Source organism: Amia ocellicauda, chromosome 10 (genome assembly GCF_036373705.1).
Source record: "Amia ocellicauda isolate fAmiCal2 chromosome 10, fAmiCal2.hap1, whole genome shotgun sequence".
NCBI lineage: Eukaryota > Metazoa > Chordata > Actinopteri > Amiiformes > Amiidae > Amia > Amia ocellicauda.
Genome location: NC_089859.1, coordinates 10,600,743 through 10,623,094, shown reverse-complemented (window position 1 = coordinate 10,623,094; position 22,352 = coordinate 10,600,743). Strand labels below are relative to the sequence as shown.

Sequence of the window (22,352 nt, the reverse complement as noted above, 5' to 3'; positions counted from 1 at the left end):
ATATACATTTAATAGAAATTATTACTATTGCAAACATGTAGCAGATGTCCTCATCCAATTAACAAGGTACACAACAAAATTACAGTATATTGAAAATGCAATAATTTGAATTAACTTGAATTAACCTAAAGATGCTTTCTGAAAATTAGTTGTATCTCTTTTATTTACATTATCTATAGCATTTTATACATTAAACATCTGTGGAATAATCCACTTTTAAAAATAAGTTAAAATCTGTTAACATCTAAATCTGCACATTTTAAATATGTAATTAACATAGGAATAGTTACAAATAATAATAAAAAAACACTAATTATGTTATACATTGCATGTTGGCAAGTTGAACAACTCCACATACATTCTCAATATAGTGCAGGCAAGACTCGAGTGCAATAGCTGTGTGTTGAATTGTATGTGGTGGCCCTTGGGCTTGCTGGCCAGCCATCAGGAGTTGCTACAGGCTGATGTGTGGCGACAATATTTCTATGCACAATAAACCTTTAGGTGAAATCAGCGATGGAAACACTCAATATTTCCGATATTTTATTCAACAATACAGAATGCAAGCGACAAAGTTCTGTTGTAGGGAATGCACACATTTTTTCTTTAATGTTTCTCTCTGAATACGGAAATAATAATGATGACAAATCTCCACTACATTTATAAACAAAATAATGTACTTTTAACTCCACTACATTTCCCACAGACAGTGCGTTACTGTTATTATAATTGGAGAGAGGAATTGCATACATCTACGTGGAATGAACATGTTTCAGGTTTGCTACATACTTGTGACCAATCACACTGTAGCATAATGAGCAGCGCTGCAGTGAGCCGGATACGTGGCTCAAATCCACTCCCTCTCTCGTCCATTAGCACCTTCATCGTTCTTTGTTTTCCTGGTCAAAGATGGACTCGAACCCATGGCCTGATACTCCGCACTGAACGACACACATTATACCGTTTCAGAGGCAGGTCTTTATTTGCTGAAGGACCCAGCAGAGTGACTTATTGATTGTTCTGATGCTTGCATTCATCAGCAAAGGCTGTTTTTGAACATTCAGAGGCTGTTTTGGAGGTTTGAAAGAGTTTAGCCTACACTCTCCCTAATTAGGTTCATGTCTCCGACCTTAACAGTTTAATCAAATTAGTAAGAGTCGCATCCTTCTAAGGCTCGTCCTGCGTCACACATGAATATAAAGTGTGTTGGTGCTGGAGTGGAAATGGTAGAACTGCCTGTATTTCAATAGGAGCTCCACACTGCTTTAAGGACAGTTATTTTATTATTATTATTTTTATTTCTTGGCAGATGCCCTTATCCAGGCGACTTACAACATAAGTGCATCAATTACAAATTCAATTTGGCTAAAACAGCAATTCAAAATACATTTTACAAATTTCAATTTACAATTTACACAAGTACAGTAAGAGACTTCCTACATCCTGGACAGTTAGCATGGTGAGATATAAACTGTCTACTTTCATGAGAGCTTTTAGATTCACCCTACAGCCTACACCCTACACCAGGGATGGTGAACCTTTTTGGGCTGGAGTGCCCAAAGTCTGGTTTGTATACTTTGCCAAGTGCCAAAGGGTGACAATAATAAACTAGGGATATAAAAGTTTATACAATATTTATATTTACCAATATTTATATTTATTTTTTGTAATTAAGTTATTAAGCAAACATGCTAACAAAAGTGAAAGATTTAAAAACTATGGACAGAGAGGACAATCCCACCCATCCGCCACCTGCACCCACTGCCAACCTCCCCCCACCTTGAACCCACCCCCTTATCCCTCTGTAGTCTGGGGAGCAAGTGCAGCTCCAGTCTGCTAACGGGAGTCTGCTGCAGAGTATGAAGCTGAATGAAGCCAGGTGCATATTCTTCCCAAAAAATATTATAAATATGCAGGTTCCATTTTTCACAGATTATTGTCAATTTACAAATATAAAAATCTATAGTAATAGCACTTCACTAGCTTGGTCATTTTTGGAATATGTCCCTTTTTATTTTGGACAATGAGAATCTTTAATCCTCAATGAAATTAAATCAATCAATCTTAATTGTGCCAAAGCATGTCACCACATTAAAGAATGAAGAATAAGTGCATCATACAATTAATACATCATTTAAATGTTGCAGTCGTGCTACAGTGCAGTAAAATGCATGAATCACATTTAATCACGCATTAAGTTTGAGGATTATAGTGCTAAAGTACATTTAAAAAAAAACATTAAAATCACAATCTACCCCCAAAAAACAAACTCCCACAGGTTCTCCATTGCCCTGCCGTCACACACAAGAAGTAGACGTTTGTTCATTTGGCTGCATTAGTAATTCTTCCATAATGTTTTGTTTTGTTTGCACTTGCACTCAGTTATTATCAATGGACCTTTTTTCAACGTATATTTACTTAATATCTATTGCCTTTACATTTTGTAAAATAACTAAAACTGGTAATTAATATGCATTGTGTATGCAGTGGTATCAATCAATCTGAGTATGAGTGTGCACAAATATACAAATCAAAGGCATTATTTATTTTTGAGAATGTACAGGTTTATTTTTCCCACTTTATGAAGTTTTTAAATTGTCAAAGTGTTAAATACGAATGACTGTGGCCATTTGATACAGGAGACAACGGCAAACAATCAGCACGCACGTCCTTCGCTGACACGATGACTGACAATAGCACACTTTCGGTGCTCTTCCTCCCGCTGCCACAGCGCCGCACCGCCACACTCATCACTCAACACCTCGGCCGTGAAGTGCACATGTCCGCAGTTCTGCGCGGATCTGCGCAGCGCCACCAATGGGAGCGGAGGATTCTGTAGTTCTGCGCATAAGTGCGAAAATCTGCGCACAAGAATCGGACCTTAAAACATGAATATTCAGACAATAACGTGAGCGCTGCTCAATGACTTGGGGCCGGTGCCGTCACTGCCAAACATACTGACTGGTTTTCTAAAGTGCCAATCAGTTGCCAGGTGCCCCAGGTTCGCCGTCCCTGCCGACACCCTGCTCACTCAAGTGCACACTCTGTGACGTCAGCGCAGCGTCACCTTGTGGAAGATGGAGATCCTCCGCCAGCGCTGGTGCTGCCACTTCCCCAAAATCACGTGTAGACGAGTCTCACCACCAGCACTCACTGGGGATTTGAATGGTAATATTTGTATCTTTATTTGATTTGATCACACTTTGTCTATTGTGTCCTTATAGTATTTGCATATACATGATTGCTTAATAAGTCTTGGACACTATTTATACTATTTTAATAATAATATATTAATAATAAAATTATGATTATGATTAGTCTGCCAAGCCAATCCTTTCTCTGGGGTTTTGCTAGATAGTGTTTTAAGTTTTAAGTGGTTATCTTGTTAATCCATTATTATGATTATTATTATTATTATTATTATTATTATTATTATTATTATTATTATTATTATTTTAAATACATGTAAAGCTCTTCTGTATGGCGTTGGAGAACAATGGCGATCAATTACAAGGCTGTCTTTTGGGAGAAGCTGTGAAAGGGACATGAGTAAAGCCGGAAATATTTGTTCCAATATACTGTATATACGTATGTATGTATGTATGTATGTATGTATGTATGTTTTCGTAAAGAAAGAGTCAGAAAGGACGTATATTAGTAGAGAGAGAATGTAGTGCAGAGGTAGTCCAACAAATACAAAAATGGCCAGAAAAAACCACAAGCTAGTCACTTGACATTTACCAACATGTAAACATGCAACAAGCAGCCAAACTGGGATGGCTGGTTGCAGTGAATGTGTTACTCACCAGATGGCACTACGGAAAAAACAATGTACCATCAAATTCACCAGCTAAAGCATATTTTGTTTATCAAATCCTTTGTGGAAAATAAATGCAAGACCCCTTTTTACCCTTTTTAATTCTGGGCAACCCATGTTTGAACTACAAAAACCGCAGCATTGATCGTGTCATTATCTATTGTTATTATTGCTTTATTTAGCAAATGTTTCAGGACCTGGCCTTACTGGATATTTTGCTAGAGGGCCTATGGAACACATTGGAAAATTCTAGGGAGCCCCACACATGCTGAACTATTTACACCTGTGCCAAGCTCCTCCCCAATATTGGCAACTAGCAAAGGAGGGGAACAAATTCAGTTGAATCAGTCAGCTGACTCCATTGTACTTGAGCTGGTCCAATCTGACTTCCTCATTTGCAGCAACCACTTGCAATATTAATCATCATTATTACAACATCTGTATAAATAGGTAGAGGGTGCAGACCTTTGCAGTCTGAAGAAGTTCCTGCCATAGAAAGAAAACCTGAGAGAATATCAACATGGGTGAGTCCAATATAATGAATCGCACAAGGAAGACTTTTCTTACTGTGCACTTTAAGATTAATAGAGAATAAGAGTAATTTGTGGACAACACACTATTTGCATTTTCAGCCACATTCTTCTTCATAAAGGAAATTAACAGTTCCTCTCCTCAATCCTTTGATGCATTACATTTTTAAATAAATACAGCATAAAAGCTTTTGAAACCATCAGAGGTTCTATAGTGTGATTTTATTTTTCATTGTTTGTTTTCAGAACCTAAAACAACAAAATCATTACTTTGCACCCTTTGGCTGTTTAATGTGGTATTAATGATCTGTAGTACAGCTATTATATATTGGTTTCTGTGTATTTTGTCTCTGGTATTGTAAGTGGAATCATTTAAAACTTTCTAGTCTGGGTGGATGCAGTATGACAATTACAATATAATGTTTGCTAAAAGGGTACATAATGATTGTTTTTTTGTATGCCTTTTTAGCCTGTATTTATGGCGATGTCATGAAGATTGACACCACTGGTGCATCAGAAAAAACAGCCGCACAGGATAAGTTAACTGTGAAAGGTATGACAACAACAGCTTTGAATTTGGGTTAGGTTTTAATCCTCACCCTCTCTTACTCAGATAGTTTTGTTGTTGTATTTTTAATAGCTATGTCAACTGGTAATTGCTGAGTTTGGGTGTGTCTGCTTAAGTGAGTTGGCAGTATATATGTTTGTTCTTTGTTACAGGTATTAGATACAACTAAGGTGCAAAAAGTTACATAATGAACAAAAATAAGACTCCTTTACAATGACGTAGAAATATTTTGTTTGGCATGTTATCGAATGTGTATCCTCAACAGGGCTTGATGCTTCTTATAAGCTGGCAGAGAATGACCTGGCCAGAATGAACAAATACAAGCAAATCATAATCAATGTGGGCAAAAGTAAGCAAATGGACCCTGCTGTCATTAGTGCCATCATTTCCCGCGAGTCTCGGGCTGGAGCAGCGCTGAAGGATGGCTTGGGAGACCATGGAAATGGATTTGGACTCATGCAGGTGGGAGGAAATTGGCAATCATTTATATTTAATATAAACATGTGTGTAAGACCAACTGAACATGCTACAATTCTTATTGGATTCTCGGAAAAGTAAGAGAAGCCAATAGATGCCAAGCCTTACTTTAAATCACCAGTTATTTCTACATAGCATACAAGGAAAATCCCAAAAGGTTCCAATGTGATTTTTTCACTCTCATATGGCAGAGTGACATGATAAACCATTGTTGGAGAATAAAAGTCTATGAACAGCTGTGCAAGAGTTTACATTTTTCATTACAGGAGATGTATTTTTGCATAGACAGTGAAACCTATTGATGAATGAAGCTTTTAGAAAATTTAGAATTTGCCTTGTAGTGTCATGCTTAAAAGAAGTTGTGTGAAAATGAACAAATCAGAATTCAATGCACAAATGAAATAACAATTCTATCACAGTTACTGAAATACTTTTTTTTTTTTAATTTCAGGTTGATAAGCGCTACCATACAACAGTAGGCCTGTGGGACAGTGAGGCACATGTTGCTCAAGGCACCCAGATCCTGATTGACTTCATCAACAAGATTAAGACAAAGTTCCCAAACTGGCCCAAGGAGCATTGGTTTAAAGGTAGCTGCCTCACATTGCAAATTGAACAACAGGAAATACAGTTAATCCTGATTTCAAAATGAGATCCTACATGCAAAGGAACATAATGTGTTGCTAATAAAAACTGTTTCTTGCATCCTACAGAAAAGGAAGTTCTGTTTGTAACAGTTAATGTTGGGCTTACTTCACATGTTTCCATACAAATGCACCCAGTTAACATACAGTGAGGAAAAAAAGTATTTGATCCCCTGCTGATTTTGTACATTTGCCCACTGACAAAGAAATGATCAGTCTATAATTTTAATGGTAGGTGTATTTTAACAGTGAGAGACAGAATAACAACACAAAAATCCAGAAAAATGCATTTCAAAAAAGTTATAAATTGATTTGCATGTTAATGAGTGAAATAAGTATTTGATCCCCTATCAATCGGCAAGATTTCTGGCTCCCAGGTGTCTTTTATACAGGTAACGAGCTGAGATTAGGAGCATTCTCTTAAAGGGACTGCTCCTAATCTCAGCTCGTTACCTGTATAAAAGACACCTGTCCACAGAAGCAATCAATCAATCAGATTCCAAACTCTCCACCATGGCCAAGACCAAAGAGCTGTCCAAGGATGTCAGGGACACGATTGTAGACCTACACAAGGCTGGAATGGGCTACACGACCATCGCCAAGCAGCTTGGTGAGAAGGTGACAACAGTTGGTGCGATTATTCGCAAATGGAAGAAACACAAAATAACTGTCAGTCTCCCTCGGTCTGGGGCTCCATGCAAGATCTCACCTCGTGGAGTTTCAATGATCATGAGAACGGTGAGGAATCAGCCCAGAACTACACGGGAGGATCTTGTTAATGATCTCAAGGCAGCTGGGACCATAGTCACCAAGAAAACAATTGTTAACACACTACGCCATGAAGGACTGAAATCCTGCAGCGCCCGCAAGGTCCTCCTGCTCAAGAAAGCACATGTACAGGCCCGTCTGAAGTTTGCCAATGAACATCTGAATGATTCAGAGGAGAACTGGGTGAAAGTGTTGTGGTCAGATGAGACCAAAATCGAGCTCTTTGGAATCAACTCAACTCGCCGTGTTTGGAGGAGGAGGAATGACCCCAAGAACACCATCCCCACCGTCAAACATGGAGGTGGAAACATTATGCTTTGGGGTGTTTTTCTGCTAAGGGGACAGGACAACTACACCGCATCAAAGGGATGATGGACAGGGCCATGTACCATGTATCTTGGGTGAGAACCTCCTTCCCTCAGCCAGGGCATTGAAAATGGGTCGTGGATGGGTATTCCAGCATGACAATGACCCAAAACACACAGCCAAGGCAACAAAGGAGTGGCTCAAGAAGAAGCACATTAAGGTCCTGGAGTGGCCTAGCCAGTCTCCAGACCTTAATCCCATAGAAAATCTGTGGAGGGAGCTGAAGGTTCGAGTTGCCAAACGTCAGCCTCAAAACCTTAATGACTTGGAGAGGATCTGCAAAGAGGAGTGGGACAAAATCCCTCCTGAGATGTGTGCAAACCTGGTGGCCAACTACAAGAAACGTCTGACCTCTGTGATTGCCAACAAGGGTTTTGCCACCAAGTACTAAGTCGAAGGGGTCAAATACTTATTTCCCTCATTAACATGCAAATCAATTTATAAGTTTTTTGAAATGCGTTTTTCTGGATTTTTTTGTTGTTATTCTGTCTCTCACAGTTAAAATACACCTACCATTAAAATTATAGACTGATCATTTCTTTGTCAGTGGGCAAACGTACAAAATCACCAGGGGATCAGATTCTTTTTTCCCTCACTGTAGTACCTTAACAGCTGCAAATTAAACCAACGGATATGCTAAACGTGCTTCTCACGGATGCTCAAACTGACCAAAATAAACTAAACAGATCTTAGTGCTTTACAATAATACATGTTTTTGATATATTTGCCAAGGTAAATTGCAAGTTTTAATTACAGCATAGAAAGAGGAAGATATGGAAGAAACCTGAATTGAATAAGTGAATGTGTTTCAGGGGGAATTTCAGCCTACAACGCTGGAGATAAAAATGTGCAGACGTATGAAAGGATGGATGTTGGCACCACTGGAGGGGACTATGCCAACGATGTTGTTGCCAGAGCCCAGTGGTTCAAGAAGAATGGATTTTGAAATAATGGTGAATCTCAGGCCTCTGGAAAATAAAAAAGCAATTCTAAAAAGTGAATGCATTTACGTTTCATTAGATACAACCTTTTTGTTAAAATGGTATTGGGGACTATTAAACTAATATTGGGGGCTATTAAAATACATTTCTTCTTTGTGGGGTGTAGATAGGCCTATCCATAGCCATGGGTCTGGGGGTTGGGTTGGGGGCGGGGTGGAATCTTCTGCATAACTAAACTGATAACTTTTGGATCTAAATGTTTTGTCATCAATAAAAAAAATATTTGATAAAGAAATACATTTCTGAAACTTTTTTTCTAAGTATAAAAGACTATAAATAAGATCCAATCATTCCGACTCTACTATGAAACAAGGTACACAGCTGTTATGGAAAGGAATGAAACGTGTCACCTTGGTTAACCCGGCCTTCTCAAATGAAGTCACATCCACACTAATTTATCACAATTTGAGTTCATGCTTTCCAGATTTAAGGGTCTTTCATAGAGGACAGGCCATCGCAAAATCAGTTTTATGACAGGGAATGAATACTTCACTAATTAGGCAATACCCTGTAATTGGCAGTTACCTTAATTCATCTTGCATTTCCCACACCATACAAGCATACAGTTTACAAATAAAAACTCGGTCCATGTATTTACAACCAATTGGACTCTCTATCTGTTAATATCAAGTAGCAGGCAATACCGCATTGACACCAGCAGATAGAGCTAAACCTACAACTATCGGTGAGCTCCTGTCCGACCACAAAATACATTTGCTAGCTTGAAAGGGATCTGCTTTTACTTTAGGTCTGGGCTTTGTTTGTAACAAAACATCTGCAGACGTTTCAAACAAATATGGAAAACGGAACAATCTTAATTTACATGTACATTTCACGGGGAAGGTGTGTTTTGCAGTCAGCAGGTACGCATAGTCTGTTTGATGATGCAGATTAAGCTCCGACTCCAATTAGCGCAGTCCCAATTACGGGAGTAGTAAGATGCACTGAAAGCAGTTCGTTTAGCCGCAATATGTATTTATCCATTGAGCTGATTTTGACACACGATAGGGTTCACCCTGATGTGCTTATGTGGGATAAGTGCATCTCCCAGTCTCACTTACTTCCTCCTCCGTGCAGAGGGCGGCACCCATGCCTGGTCCAAGACGAGACTCAACCGGAGAGACTGGAGCCGCTCACTGGAGGGAAGGCTGATTGATGGATGCGCTGCCACACCGCTTCACCCGTAAGTAACCTCGGTGGTGTTGTTTTAATTGCAAACAGACTCATTAGAGTATTTTCCACTCATCGGGCAGGGCTTGGAAAGAGGTTTCGGACTTGTTGAAAACGAAGGGGGTTGGTGGTGGTGGTGGTGGTGGTGGTGGGGGGCACCCAGAATCGGATAGCTGGAGGATTACAAACGTACTGGGCTAGATATACGACCCAAACTCAGGGGGGTTGATACTGTCTGGGTGCAGGAGTTTATTGGGAGATAAGTGGTGGGTGTTTTTGTGAAATGTGGTTTAAAACAGGTTTGAGTCCCGCCCGCAGGTCTGTTGGCTTATTTGGTTGTGTTTTTGCATTTAGTCTTTTCCACATGCATCGCTTTGAAGGAGTCAGTGTTGCGTGTGGATGTGCACTCGGGGGCTATAATAACGACACACTGAACACAAGTGGGGAGAGGAGGGCTCTTTACAATTCTTCTATTGATGGAAACGAATAAGAGAAACCATAACTGCAAGGATTTGGTGTTTTAGATGTTGAGTATTTTAGAAAAAGGTTACTTACTACAGCTAGGTGAAACATTGCATTTTGAGGTCTATGCTAACCCCCCCTCAGTAGTACATTGTTGCAATTTTCCAGAAACAATAACTTGTATATATTTTCTTTCTGTTAGTGTGTGTGCAAGTAAATGGTCTCTGTCAAACTGTACACTACCCATGTGAACTCCTTCCAGTGAAGAATAATCACTGAAAGCAATTTTATCTAACTTCTCCCAAACCAGGATGCCTGCTATGAACGACTTACCGTGGTAATGCTGAATGAATTGAGTTTTGTTCCAAGGGCATCCCATTCAATTTATGTAAATGAGTCCTGTGTAATATCTATATCTATATTGGCTATCCCTTGAGGTCTTTGTACACTATTGTTTACAAGTTCAAACCGTTGCATTTGGTTAGTAATGTCCCGAGAATAAGGTTGTAGACGAGGTCAATCAAAATGGAAATGGAAAAATAAATCAATAGTGCATGGAGAGGACAGACTAATGTGTTCAGGGATGTTTCCTTCACACGAACCCTTATTGATTATTTAACAGCTTTAACAGTGAGAACTCCGTGATCTGGACTCTAAGCCAGGGTTTGTAAAATAAGCGTCAAGTATTGCATCTCCATGTGTAAGGCACTGTTCTGGTAATTTGGAACCCATGGTTTTGAAGTGCCTCCAACCTGCCTAACTTTCTTCTCATTGGGAGGCAAATATGACAAAACTTTCCTCCCTTACACAAGCTGCTCATTATAACTCGTGTTTTTGGTGGTTTATTTGAACTGGATTCCCAGCCAACTCTGATCTAACTCGGAGTGAAGGAGGTTCTGTACAACGCCTCGCAGGCTGACATGGCCCAATTCAGTGGAATGAAAACAAAGGAAAAGCTCAAAGCCTGCACCAGCACGGCTGCAGATGTTCTGGCAGACAGCGGCCTGGCTCTCTGACTCTGCATCTCTGACTTTCAGTGCTCAATCCTCCCCTTTCATGGAGTGCTTGTTGAGTAGAAGGCCTGGTTGTGACTTCAATTGCACCTATAAATATCAAGGAAATAGAAGAGTACGTTCTTATAGCCGTGTAGCTGGTGGGGGGAATGACAGAGATGATCAACCCCAGCTGTCAGGGGTATATATGGCACCTCTGCTGTTTCAATCTGGACAGCATTTGATGTGCTTTGTGTTTGTATGGTGTGAATTGTTTTTCCAGACAATTCACAACATGAATTGGTAGTTAATCGTTAAGGATAATGAAGCCATTGCTTGACTTATTTTACGGTCCTGAAAAGCTTATCAGAAAATGTGACCGACAATTGGCTGTGGTTTACCTGAGCATTTCTCCCCGTTTTCCTCAGTGTGACTTAAAATCTATTTCTGTTTTTGTTTTCTTTTTACTAGTGCCGACTGTTATTGACGTTTTTCTTTATGAGAAGACGCTGTAGTGGCTTAATTAAGAGTGGTGGCAACAAGCCATGAAAACTAGGAAGTCTTCCAACTGATGCGGGGGCAGTTGTCAGCTTTCCTACTCCGTGTGTGAATGTTAAGGATCTTTTAAAGCCTCTTTACTGTAAGTGTTGCTGAGACTGTGGCGTTCTGGCCAGCACTTACAAAAGCTTTTTGCGAAATGTACGTCACCAAAAGACTTTATTTGTGTCTCAAATGTGTCAACATCATCCATAACTTTGTGTGTTTGAACTTTAAGCTGTTGTTTAAGTAACTCCCTCCAATTTGGACATCAGCAGGGTTCTCCTCAGTAAGGGAATTTTCCATTTAAGGCAAACTGTTTAGATAGCAGTGTGGTGCATGTGATCGGAAAACCCCATGACACGAGTCCTGTGTTCAGATGCTGCCCTTCTTGATTGGATCCTCTTATGCTTTGGTTTTATGCATTCATGGGGAAGAGAAGGAAAACTGTTTTTGAAAGTTAACAGAGCAGGCAGGCTGAAGGATGCAGGAAGTTGAGTCAGGATATCAGATACAAAATAAAAGATAAAATCAATAATAGATTAATTAAAATAATCTACTAGTTCAAAAATGTATTGTTTCCCACAAACCTCATATTAAACCTTTGTAAACTGGAGAGAAGAAAAACCAAAACAAACTTTGAATTACTTTTCCATTGACCTTAATATTCATAGCAAGAGGACTGCAGCCTTTTCAAAACGCAAATGATGAAACTTACATTCTAATCAAAAGCTAAATCCTTAAGTGGCTCTGCTGATGTGGAGCTAGTCTCTGATTGGCCCTCAATGCTGAGTGGCTTCTTGTGAACTGTGTGCAGCCATTTATACTATATAATTAGTTAAGCAGCAAATCCCTTCATCTCAATTATCCATGTGAGTGTTTGGGGACATTTCTGATTTGGGGACATGCGTTTGCCCTCCCGTGTATTTACATGGGTGACAATTCCTATGCTGTTAAGCCTGTGAAATGATTCCCAATCTGTCACAAGGTATTTTTCTTATCACTTTGGAGAGACCTTTTTTAGGACTTGACAGAACCTTTTGCTCCAGCTTTTACAGTTAAAATATTTGAAAAACAGGACTGCTGCATTGTCTTGGTTCATAAAATGTATCTGGATGAAACTAAATTAACTTGGCTAAGTAGCAGCCAGTTGGAGCCATGATAAGCAAACATGGTAGACTGTGCAGCAGAAATATTGTAATACAGTTATACCTAAACTTTTAGATTAATTTCTGTTTTTGTGCTGTCTTCTTGGTCAAATTGTGAATTGTGTTTAAAGGAAAGGAAGTAGAAGAGACCTATATTTGTCTATATTAGCCTAGGTGTTTTCTGTTATTATTAATGCTTTCTATTTTAACCTAAAAGAACATTCTTTGGTTCTGTGGTTGTGTTTCTACAGAAATCTTTTATTAATGTGGCACCATAATGTGAAGATATTTTAACACCGTTTGTGGGATCTTCGTACATTTTTTGATCATTTTCCAGTAACAAATTGAAAACAATATCTCAGAGTTGTGTTTTCCCAAGAGACAAGATATCCGTTTCTTTTGACTGTCACAGCACCCTGTAGTTGCATAGTGGTTGTCTGTGCACTAGGGGTATCATTTTTGTAGTTATTTACAGTTCTGAAACTATGGCCTTAATTAAGGCTTGGGAAGAAAACTGGCTTGTAAGATGCGTTCCAGATGTGAAAGAGGAATTTTGTGGCCTTCGTAAAGAAAAGAAACATTCTTCTTATGCAGAAAAAGAGTGTTAGAGCTTGGACAGGAACAAGATATTCTAGAACAACTTTTAAAAAAGGCTACTTGCACATTTAGAGAGAAATGTAATGAATCAATGGTAACGAAACAGAATATTTTAGATAAAGTATTCAAGCTTTGTAAGGTGTTGGTTATATTTCTTTTGGTTATTGAACAAGTCGGTTGTCTATTGCATCAGCAACCAAAGGTCTTAACCTTTGGGTCTTCAGTTAACATTTTATTGTGGCTTTCCTGCAAGACAAGCTTTTCACGAACACTATTGCACAAATAAGTAACAGTGAAATATGTTGTTTGTTTGTTACAATATATTGGTCCTATCTGGTATAGGCATAAACTGGAGATGTTAGTTTTGGTAAGGGATATACTATAGTGTGTAAGAAAAGAAAAGTCTTCTGGTGCTTTAGCTTTGTAAGTAATACTTCTGGGGGTCTCTCAAGATTGTTTCAGCTGTGTCAGTAGCCAGTGTCAGGAACTTTATTAAAAGGTCCATGGTTTCTTTTCAGTCCTTGTAGCTTGGCTGGAGTTTTTTTTTTTTTTTTCTTTCAGGAAATACCAGTCTTTCTTCCAAGGGAAAAGTATGACCAACATTCCTGTTAACCTCCCAAAAAACTGGATTGTGCAATGTAAGGCTTTCTTTAAAAGTGTCCCAGACCTGTGAGTCAAGGCTAAGCTGCTTCATCTGTTGTGATTCTTTATGAATTCAGATCATGCAGCTTCCCAGTAGCATCACTACAATTCTACATGCCAGATGCTTTAATTTTTGAAGTTGTTGACTGGCTTTTTACTGTTCTGCATCATTTGTGTTCTTATATTCAGATGTCTGGGTATCATAGTTTGGAGAAAAATGACAGTAATGTTTGGAAATCATAGCTTGTTGTGGTGGGAATTATGTTCCCACATAAATATGGTGTCAATTTAAAGAAAGCTGAAATGGAATGACTTTGTAGCATATAACTGTGATTTGAGTATTGCTGAAGTAGGATTTGAGTCTAAATATTATTTTGGGGAATCTGATGCTGGGTGAGTACTTACTATTTTTAAAACGTGGTTTTGTTAAAATCTAGGTCAACACAAACGAGGTAGCCTATGCATTCCTCCCATACAATTTGGGTGTGGTTCATTTATTTTATTTTTTATGGGTTAGCTGTTTTTTTTTTTTTTCTTCCAAATTAGCTAGTAATCTATTTTAAATATTACGGTGTTCAGGTCAATATATCAAATACATTTAAAAAACGTCCAACAACACAAAAACATCTGACAGTTAGGCTAGTTGATAGTAGTTTTATTATGTTGTCTAATATCCATTTGTTTTAAAACAAAATTCAAGTAAGAAAATATCTGTATTTTATAATACAGACTTTGGACTTGTTTCTTTCTGGAGACAAAGCCTTGGTTAATACTTTATAAATCTTGCCTTTTCAGTTTTGTTTTGATGGAAATGTAGCCAAATCCTTTACAGGCTTGGAAGTGAATCAGACTTGTCATGTTCTATTCAACTCTTGGGGGGGAAAAGGTACTAAGATTAGGATATTAATAATTTGAATATCTGTTAAAACAATTGAAAGATTTCACATCCATATCCCAAATTAAACATTGAGAAAACAAGTAGACGCCAAGGTATTTTACTCTGTTTGGGGCATCCAGAAAATGTTGACTTCTTTAAAGTAATTGCTGTTGACACATTTATAATGCATGACATTTTTTTTGCGGTTGTTGCTTCTTACTATTTTCAAAGCATTGTTTTTTTTTAAAGGTTAAAATGAAATTGTTTTGAGAATCTAGAAAAAAAAAAAGTTTTCTTTGTTGATACAGGCCATAGAGTTGGCAGCTTGAGTGGCCTAATGTTATTTTTCACAGGACACAGCCCACTCCATGTGCCAAAAGAGCCTACCATTTCCTCGGGGCACCCCCTGCCTAATTATCATGGAGACTCTCACTGACCCTGCTGTAAAACATACGGTGTGAGACAATAACCCCTCTCCCCAGTGGATTATGTGACTGAGAAGAGGGGGGTTGGAAAGTGCAGTACAGGGCGGGCTTCCTAGTCAAACCCTTCCCCTTCTGTAGTAGGCCAGTAGTAAGGAGGGCCTTGTTGAAATTTAGCAGCGACATTATCTGGCTAGTAATTGTATCGGCATGCTGGCTTTGTGTGTGTGTGTGGGCACTTAGCAGACTGATGACTGACTCTCTGTACTGCTAGTGCACAGCAACCTCTGGTAAAATGATGATATAAAGTAGAGTAGCAGGTCTCTGTCTCTGTTTATACCTCCAAAAACCATGGCTGGATTTTATAGCTGTCTGCGAGGCAATACGTAAGTAAATGTTTTATTTTGTGTCAGTTGGTTTTGTTTTCAGGTTATTACATCAACAAACTGATAGTAAAGCATTAGATATTTTTATTTTGGACATACGCTTAACTTTTTGGTTTATAAGTTGTATTTTCAAAGTTAACAGTTTTTACAGTGATTTACAAATACTTATATAATTTATATAACTAAAGCAGACTAAATTTGCAGGAAAAAAAAAAGTTTTCCTATCAATCTTCAAAGGCATTCTGTACCTTTTTAGGATATTTTATAATGAACTCCTGTATTTATGCTTTAACCAAATTGAAGCAAGTCAATTTGTTGTGCTGAATGTTTTTTTAAATATCAAAGGAATCATATATTTATCTGGACAAGTTTGTCAAATATTTTGACACCATGTTATGATACTGTACCTACGTGTTTGCCAGAGAAGCCTCTAATAAAGCTCAGTGATGCATTTGTTTGAATTGAAGTAGAAGTAGTTTTTGCTTTGAAACCTTTCCCTTTTGCATTAGAACTGATGACACATTTTGATGTTTCTGCTTTTAGTCAAGAGTGCATGTCCTTGTAAAGTGACCCTTTGGCATTTGGCAGATACAGACATTTCTGAAAATAGCTGCTCTGCCTTCATCAAAGCAAACGGTCGTATTTATTGGAATTCAGGTAACTTACTTCCTTTGTTAAAAGCTCATTTTAATTAATTTACCTAGATTTAGATCCTACAGTCTTTAAATCTTAACAGTTCCTGAATCCTCCTGGTTCCTTCAGTGTTGGTAATAGTGGTCTATATATATAGGTATAGAGAGGCCAGATGTAAACAAATGAAGGGGAAATAAGAATAGTTGCTACAACTCCAGGGTATTCAAATATTAAACCCTTCTCTTACAGCTTTGTCTGATGTCATGCTCCCAGAAATACTTTTGTTTTCTCTGGAATTGCAGGAGATTGCAACAGAGCTGGCAAATATCTAGTAGGCATCTGTGCAGTTTCAAATGACAGCACTAGTTTCGCAACTTACTCAGTTATGGTCTTACTCAATGCCTGTATTTGCTGACCAGGTTTAATACTGCACTGAATTAGATTACATTTCTTGGCTTGCTGTAATTAAGTTCATTTTGAAAATTATTAGTTGTATGTAATATTTTATTTATTTTTTGGTAGACGCCCTTATCCAGGGCAACTGACGGTTTACACAAGCATTACAAAAGTACAGTAATAAAAATCAATACAAAATTAAATTTAAGAATGACGAAAGTGCAGTAGTAAAATGTAATATAAAATACAAAGCCTACATCCTAGTTTAAAGAGGTAACAAGTGTAGACATGATGCATTGAAGTCCTAGGTATGTGCTAAAGGGAGGGGGTATAGGACAAATCACAGTAAAACAACAGGAGTTTTAACAATGCATAAGTAAGCAGGAGCATAAAGAAGTCTAATTATATAAAGTGTGAAAATGAATGATTGCAACTTTGTAAATCATTTTTACTCAAGGTTGTCTGAAAAGTAGAGGGTGCCATTGTCCCTCATTATTGCAACATTGACCATACGGCCTCTCGCTCTTTCTGCAATTATCTGATAATTGTGCGCATCAATTACTGGGTTAACCTGTTTTGCTCCTGGCCAAAAACAGCCATTTGCAGCAAAGAATAAAGCAGATTTCTAATTGGTGCCATGCACAGTGACAAGGGTGCCTTGGAAACATTGGTATGTTCTAGTGCTACAAGTAATATAAACACAGCATTATCATGTTGAAAACTGTTGTGTGCATCAGAGAAGGCTAAATTTAATGGTGTCGATAATAATTGGTCCACATTAGCCCTGCATCCTGGCAGCTGCTTGTGCTTCTTTTAAAGTAGCCTACATTTTGGACTTCAGTAACTCTTCAGTAACTCTTAGCTGGCCACAGCATTTACCATCCCCAGAATTACCAATCTATTGCCAACAATGATGGAATATTCTTCTCCCCACATCTGTTGACTCACCAATTCTCTAGTGCTTTCTCAGGCCTCTGGTCTATCTTGACATCCTGCACCTTGTTCAAAATTGACAAAAACAAAGGGTCCACCACCAATCAATGTGAGTTCTAATGCATTGGTTTATCATGTGATTAAATAATGTCCCTAATAAAAGTAATATCAACATCTCACATTTTCCAGACAATAAATACATAGCATAAACCTGTTTTGAAGCTTTTTTGTAATGCATAATTAAAGTTCAGTCTTTTTAACAGACAATAGAAACGTGCGTCTCTTCTTGGATGAGTACAGGTCATTTTTGTACTGTTGTGATTCATTTTTAATCATATGAGCATAGAGGTAACCTTTTGCCAACTTTCATCTGTGCTCAGTACAGCTCTCTAACATTATTGTAAGCAGTATAATAACTGCTTCATTCAATTTCAGTATTGACATAACTTTTCAGTAATTTATGTTCTATTTTCTTTAATCTGAAATTCCAATTTTGCAACAAATTGCTAAAGAAATAAACTAGGAGTAGCATCATCAGTTTCAGCTGTCTGGCCTTACAGAGATTGGAATGGAAGATAGTTCTATGTTTTAAAAAGGCTGCCATAGAGATTTGTTCTGTTACTGCCTACATCATTCTTTATTAAATTTAACTACAATATAGACTCTGCTAAACTATCTTTAGAAAGTATGAACTGGAAAATAAACTGAACTGCCAAATGGAGTCTACTCAACTCTCTTCAGACAGTATGGACTGGAAGATAAACATCTTTTGATGAAATGTTTGTGGGAGGATTTAACCTGAAATGGAACATTCAGGTCACAGCAATGATTTATTGAAAATATTTTTTCATATTTGACCATGATCACAAATACCTTTTTAGGGATCTCCCTTTGTTGCTACATTATTGATTCCTTGTTTAAAAAATGATTTGCCGTTTCAATACTTTCCAGCATTTGTATGTTTTTTTTTTGGTTGTTTTTTTGTATTAACCATTTTGATAGAAGAACAATGGTGGTGTAGTGGAGCTATCACACCACAGTATCATTTATGTTTTTCACATCCAGACGTTTCTATGTGAGCGAGAGTGCTTAATGGCACGGTTTCTATATTTGTGCCCTGTAAAGTATACGCTCTGTGTTATATATAATCATTTAAACTGCCAGTGTGTGGACTGTTTCCAATTCTAACTGAAGACATGTCAGCCCTTCCAAAAAAAGTATTGTTCTAAGCTGTAATCTCTCAGCAGTCCTATCACTGTGGCAAAGTTTTATTTTTGCAGTTGTGTTTAAAAGTGTAATCGCTGGAAGTGTCTTCCTGTGACGACGAGAGAGACGTGATCTGTGCAATATTTATTTTGGGTAACGTTATCCCTGGTTACTCTTCTGTAAATTTGCTTTTGTCTTTATCTAAAGTTCCTTCACCGTAATGCATTCCTGTGTACCTGGAACACACAATGTAACCACCTTTCAAACACATCAGACTTATAGTACTATTTAGTTTTGTTTAAACAAATTCTGATTTTCATATATTCACAATTGACGTTTCTGCGTGTAGTGGCTAAATTTTTGTGTCAGTCTAGTAATGTCCTTCGCAAGGGTGTGTTTTCTGTTAAGATGCTGAATACTGCAGTGCAAGATGATTGAGGATTATGGAACGGAACTCCACACACGCAAGCCCCATTTATGTCATTCAATAATTACATACCTGGATTTAAATGATAAGGAATTGTACCAGTGGTTTTGATTACATAAGCTCCAGTAGAATTATGCCAGATTAGACTCAATGTAATCATTCCTCACACCATCCTCTGTTTATTTCTTGAAATTATTTATTTCTTAGCAGACATCCTTGTCCAGGGCTACTTACAAAATAAAAGAGTAATACGAAGTGCAATAATACAGTGCAATTCAAGGCATAATACATTTTACAAATTCCATTTTGCACAAGTGTATATGAGATCTACAGTAAACAATATATAAGGTCTTACATCCTAGATTGTAAAAGCTGATAAGTTCAGACAAGATGTTAGATCACATTAAAGTGCAGAGGGAATGGGAGCCTAGGGGAAATCAAGATAAACAATACAGGTACTAGTAAAGCAAAGCAAGAAGTATGACAGAACGTTGTATAAGTGCTATATTACAGGAGAGTAAAGGACTCAATTTAAGTACTGTCTGAAAAGATGCGTCTTGAGTAAGCACCGGAAGGAGGTCAGAGACTCTGCTGTTTTGACTTTGATGGGAAGGTCGTTCCACCACTTAGGGGCCAGGGATGAAAAGCAGCAGGCTCTGGAGGAAGGGCAGTGGAGAGGAGGCAGAGTTAGTCTTTTGGCACCAGATGACCGCAGCGGTCTGGAGAAATGGATTGACATTGTTATATTGTTTGTTTCATGACAGGTCTTTGTGTCAGCCGAAACCAATGCAAAACAATTGCTCCATAAGTATTGTTCAAGATTGACTTGAAACCAGTTTCGTATTGTAATTGTGGTTGGTATTTTTAGTGTCTGAGTGTAGGGTCATCATGTCGCAGAAACTCAGAAATATATTTTTCTCTCTCCTCAGTTAAGCTAATTCGGTTATAAATAGTGGTAAGAATGTTAAAGAGTTGTCTATAACTTACAAACTATAGTTGAATGTAAAACCATTAGCTTAAGACTTTAGTGCATGATTGAAGTGTTTTCATTTACAGTCTGTATAATATTTTTTTCTTTTTTAATGCCCGTTCCCCCAACCCACTTCACTCAAACCCCAAAAGTTAAGAAATGAAACGAAGGACCTCATCAAACAGCACTAATATTGGAAGCCATCCAAGGTTAGTCAATTAGCCCCTGTTTACTATATAGAGATTTATTTATTCATTGTGTAAAGAGTAAAGTTCACTGGGATTTTCTCTTGTGAAAACGGCAATGTGAATCGGTGGGAGAGTGAAAGGGCAGTGTGGATCAAGTATCCCTGTTCGAAGGGGCAGAGACAAAGCAGCTGTGCAGATTAACAGACCCAGATGGGGCTTCATTAATTCATCATGAGCACATCTGCACCATTCTCACCCATTGTTTTACAGTACCTTGCTAGAGGCTATACCTTTTAAATATACTAACTGTGGTGTGTGTGAAATGTATACAAACATGCTTTTGCATCACAATGAGGGGAGTTACATACACAAACGTCCCAAAGTACAGCCCAGGAAGAATCTGGGGCTTGGTTTTAAGAAGGGTTTGCATTCCCTATTGCACCTAAAGTGATTTTACCCCCTCTTTGGTTGTTGAACTATAAATATACTGTGTTTGAGGAAAAGCAATGATTTCATACTAACAATTCAAGGCACAGCTCAACACCTTACTGGAAAGCGAGCATGCTACTACTTTCTATCCCCCTTGGTGGGTATGGCTGAGCAGACAGTCTCTTCTCTGAGTCATCGATCCGCAGATAAGTGCTGGATAGCTGGTGTAGATCCCATGACTACGTGGTTTGTTTCAGAAATACATTTTTAAAAGGCAAAATGGTCTTTATTTAGCAGATATTAACGTTGTTGTATACCTATGGGGAACTCGCTAACTTATTTGATTGTATGGGAAGTGCCTCATGTATTTTAATTGAAGTAGTTATTTGCTCCAAGGTTATACTCCCTCATGCTGAACTATGTTCTTCTCTCAGCTAATAGTCTTTGGTAAAGTATATATTATGCTGTTGTAGCCTTGGAAAGAAATGTTGGTGAAAGAAACAATGTCAAGGTTTGATTTAAGTCATGATCCACACATTCCAGTTGAAATTGCAATTGTTCTTGGCAGGACAGAATCATGCATTTGTGTTTTGGCATAGAAGACTGGTAAACGGACACCTAAACATAAATGAAAACCCCTTTTCCCCATATGCAGATATCTGTGAGTTTGATTAATTCCTGACAATTGAGTACAATTGGGGAGCATCTAGTATTTTACTGGATCTGTGGGCTCCCGGGATTGAGAGAAGTGACCGCAGTGCTCTGTGTCCTGTCGGTGTTGTGTTGCTTTGTGAAATTCCCATAGGAAACTGTACTGAAACAGATCAAGACGCACATCTGAAGAAGAAAGTAATGACTCGCCAGTGGAAACCTGGTGATCTTCATTTTGCCCTTTTCCCACTATGCTGGCCTCTGCAGAATGGGTATTTGAGTTTGTAAGAGGTTTCCCAAATTTCTGCTTTGCTTTTAAATGGTATATGTCGATGTTTGAGTTGCATGTGCAAGACATTAAACTAATAGACGCATCTCTGAACTGCAAGGTTAACAGGTTTATGTACAGGGCATTTTTATGGACTGTCATACCTCAGACAGGCTTTACTAAATTGCTGTTTAATCTTTTGGTTTGTTTACACTGTGTAAGCTGTTGGTATGATTACTTCAGTCTTTCCCAGTCTTGAGTGATGTTGACACTTTTAATAATGTCTTTTGCAGAACCTTCACATCCATTCATTTGATCACAGAATTTCTGCATATATTAAAATGTTTAAACATGGTGTTTAACTCACTTCCCAAAATGTTTCTCAGATGATCATTCTTGAATCATCTTATTGAAAATATTTGAGAGATTTCACATTTAAGATTTTGCAGCTGAAGATTTAAAGAGGCCTTTTATTGGATGCATAGTACCTAAAAAAACATTCAAATTCTGTCTGTTAATCAGGTAATTCGATCAATGAAGTAAATGACACTCAACTTCTGAGACAAATAAAATCCAAATTCAGTTTGATTCTAATTTTACTTTTTTAGCATCAAGAAAGTTCAAGATACTTGTGTATTTCAAGCTGCTGCTTTTTCAGTCACAATATGGTAGGATTTCAGTAAATCCTTCTGCTAACTTTCCTTACTTTAATTGTCAGTTGTTTCACAGACAGAACATAGTTACTTTCTAATCTGCAAGAAACCCTAAACCTAAAACAAGACAAAGACACACCCATCACCTAACAAATCCAGAGATCTACTGATAAAGTAAATTGTATGACTCTGAT

General features: G+C 38.0%; 2 protein-coding genes across 6 annotated transcripts in view; both read left to right on the top strand.

Annotated features, from left to right (window-relative positions):
• The first annotated feature begins 3,060 nt into the window (after positions 1-3,060).
• On the top strand, positions 3,061-8,406 carry lygl1 (lysozyme g-like 1). Of its 2 annotated transcripts, XM_066714967.1 has the most exons (6): positions 3,061-3,168; positions 4,268-4,341; positions 4,817-4,900; positions 5,181-5,377; positions 5,844-5,982; positions 7,983-8,406. In XM_066714967.1, exons 2-6 carry the CDS (start codon positions 4,338-4,340, stop codon positions 8,114-8,116), a joined length of 558 nt encoding a protein of 185 aa, XP_066571064.1. In that variant the 5' UTR covers positions 3,061-3,168; positions 4,268-4,337; the 3' UTR covers positions 8,117-8,406. The 2 variants fall into 2 exon arrangements, with proteins under 2 accessions (XP_066571064.1, XP_066571063.1); XM_066714966.1 differs by lacking the exons at positions 3,061-3,168; positions 4,268-4,341 and having other exon boundaries at positions 4,774-4,900.
• A 769-nt stretch (positions 8,407-9,175) lies between these two features.
• The window catches only part of LOC136759864 (CRACD-like protein), a 33,305-nt gene continuing 20,128 nt past the window's right edge, over positions 9,176-22,352 (top strand). The window contains exon 1 of one of the 4 annotated variants that reach the window (XM_066714961.1): positions 9,176-9,354. In XM_066714961.1, coding sequence (XP_066571058.1) covers positions 9,191-9,354 — 164 coding nt within the window. In that variant the 5' untranslated portion in view covers positions 9,176-9,190. Of the gene's footprint in view, positions 9,355-13,881; positions 14,113-15,191; positions 15,405-20,100; positions 20,179-22,352 lie in introns of those variants that run through there. The other 3 variants (XM_066714964.1, XM_066714963.1, XM_066714962.1) reach the window with 3 other exon arrangements.

Bases quoted from the DNA above. Each gene is read 5' to 3' on its own strand.
- lygl1 (XM_066714966.1), top strand. From the start codon at position 4,789: ATGATTGTTTTTTTGTATGCCTTTTTAGCCTGTATTTATGGCGATGTC. The intron at 4,901-5,180 runs GTATGACAACAA...TATCCTCAACAG, and splicing joins GGATAAGTTAACTGTGAAAG to GGCTTGATGCTTCTTATAAG. The intron at 5,983-7,982 runs GTAGCTGCCTCA...AATGTGTTTCAG, and splicing joins CAAGGAGCATTGGTTTAAAG to GGGGAATTTCAGCCTACAAC.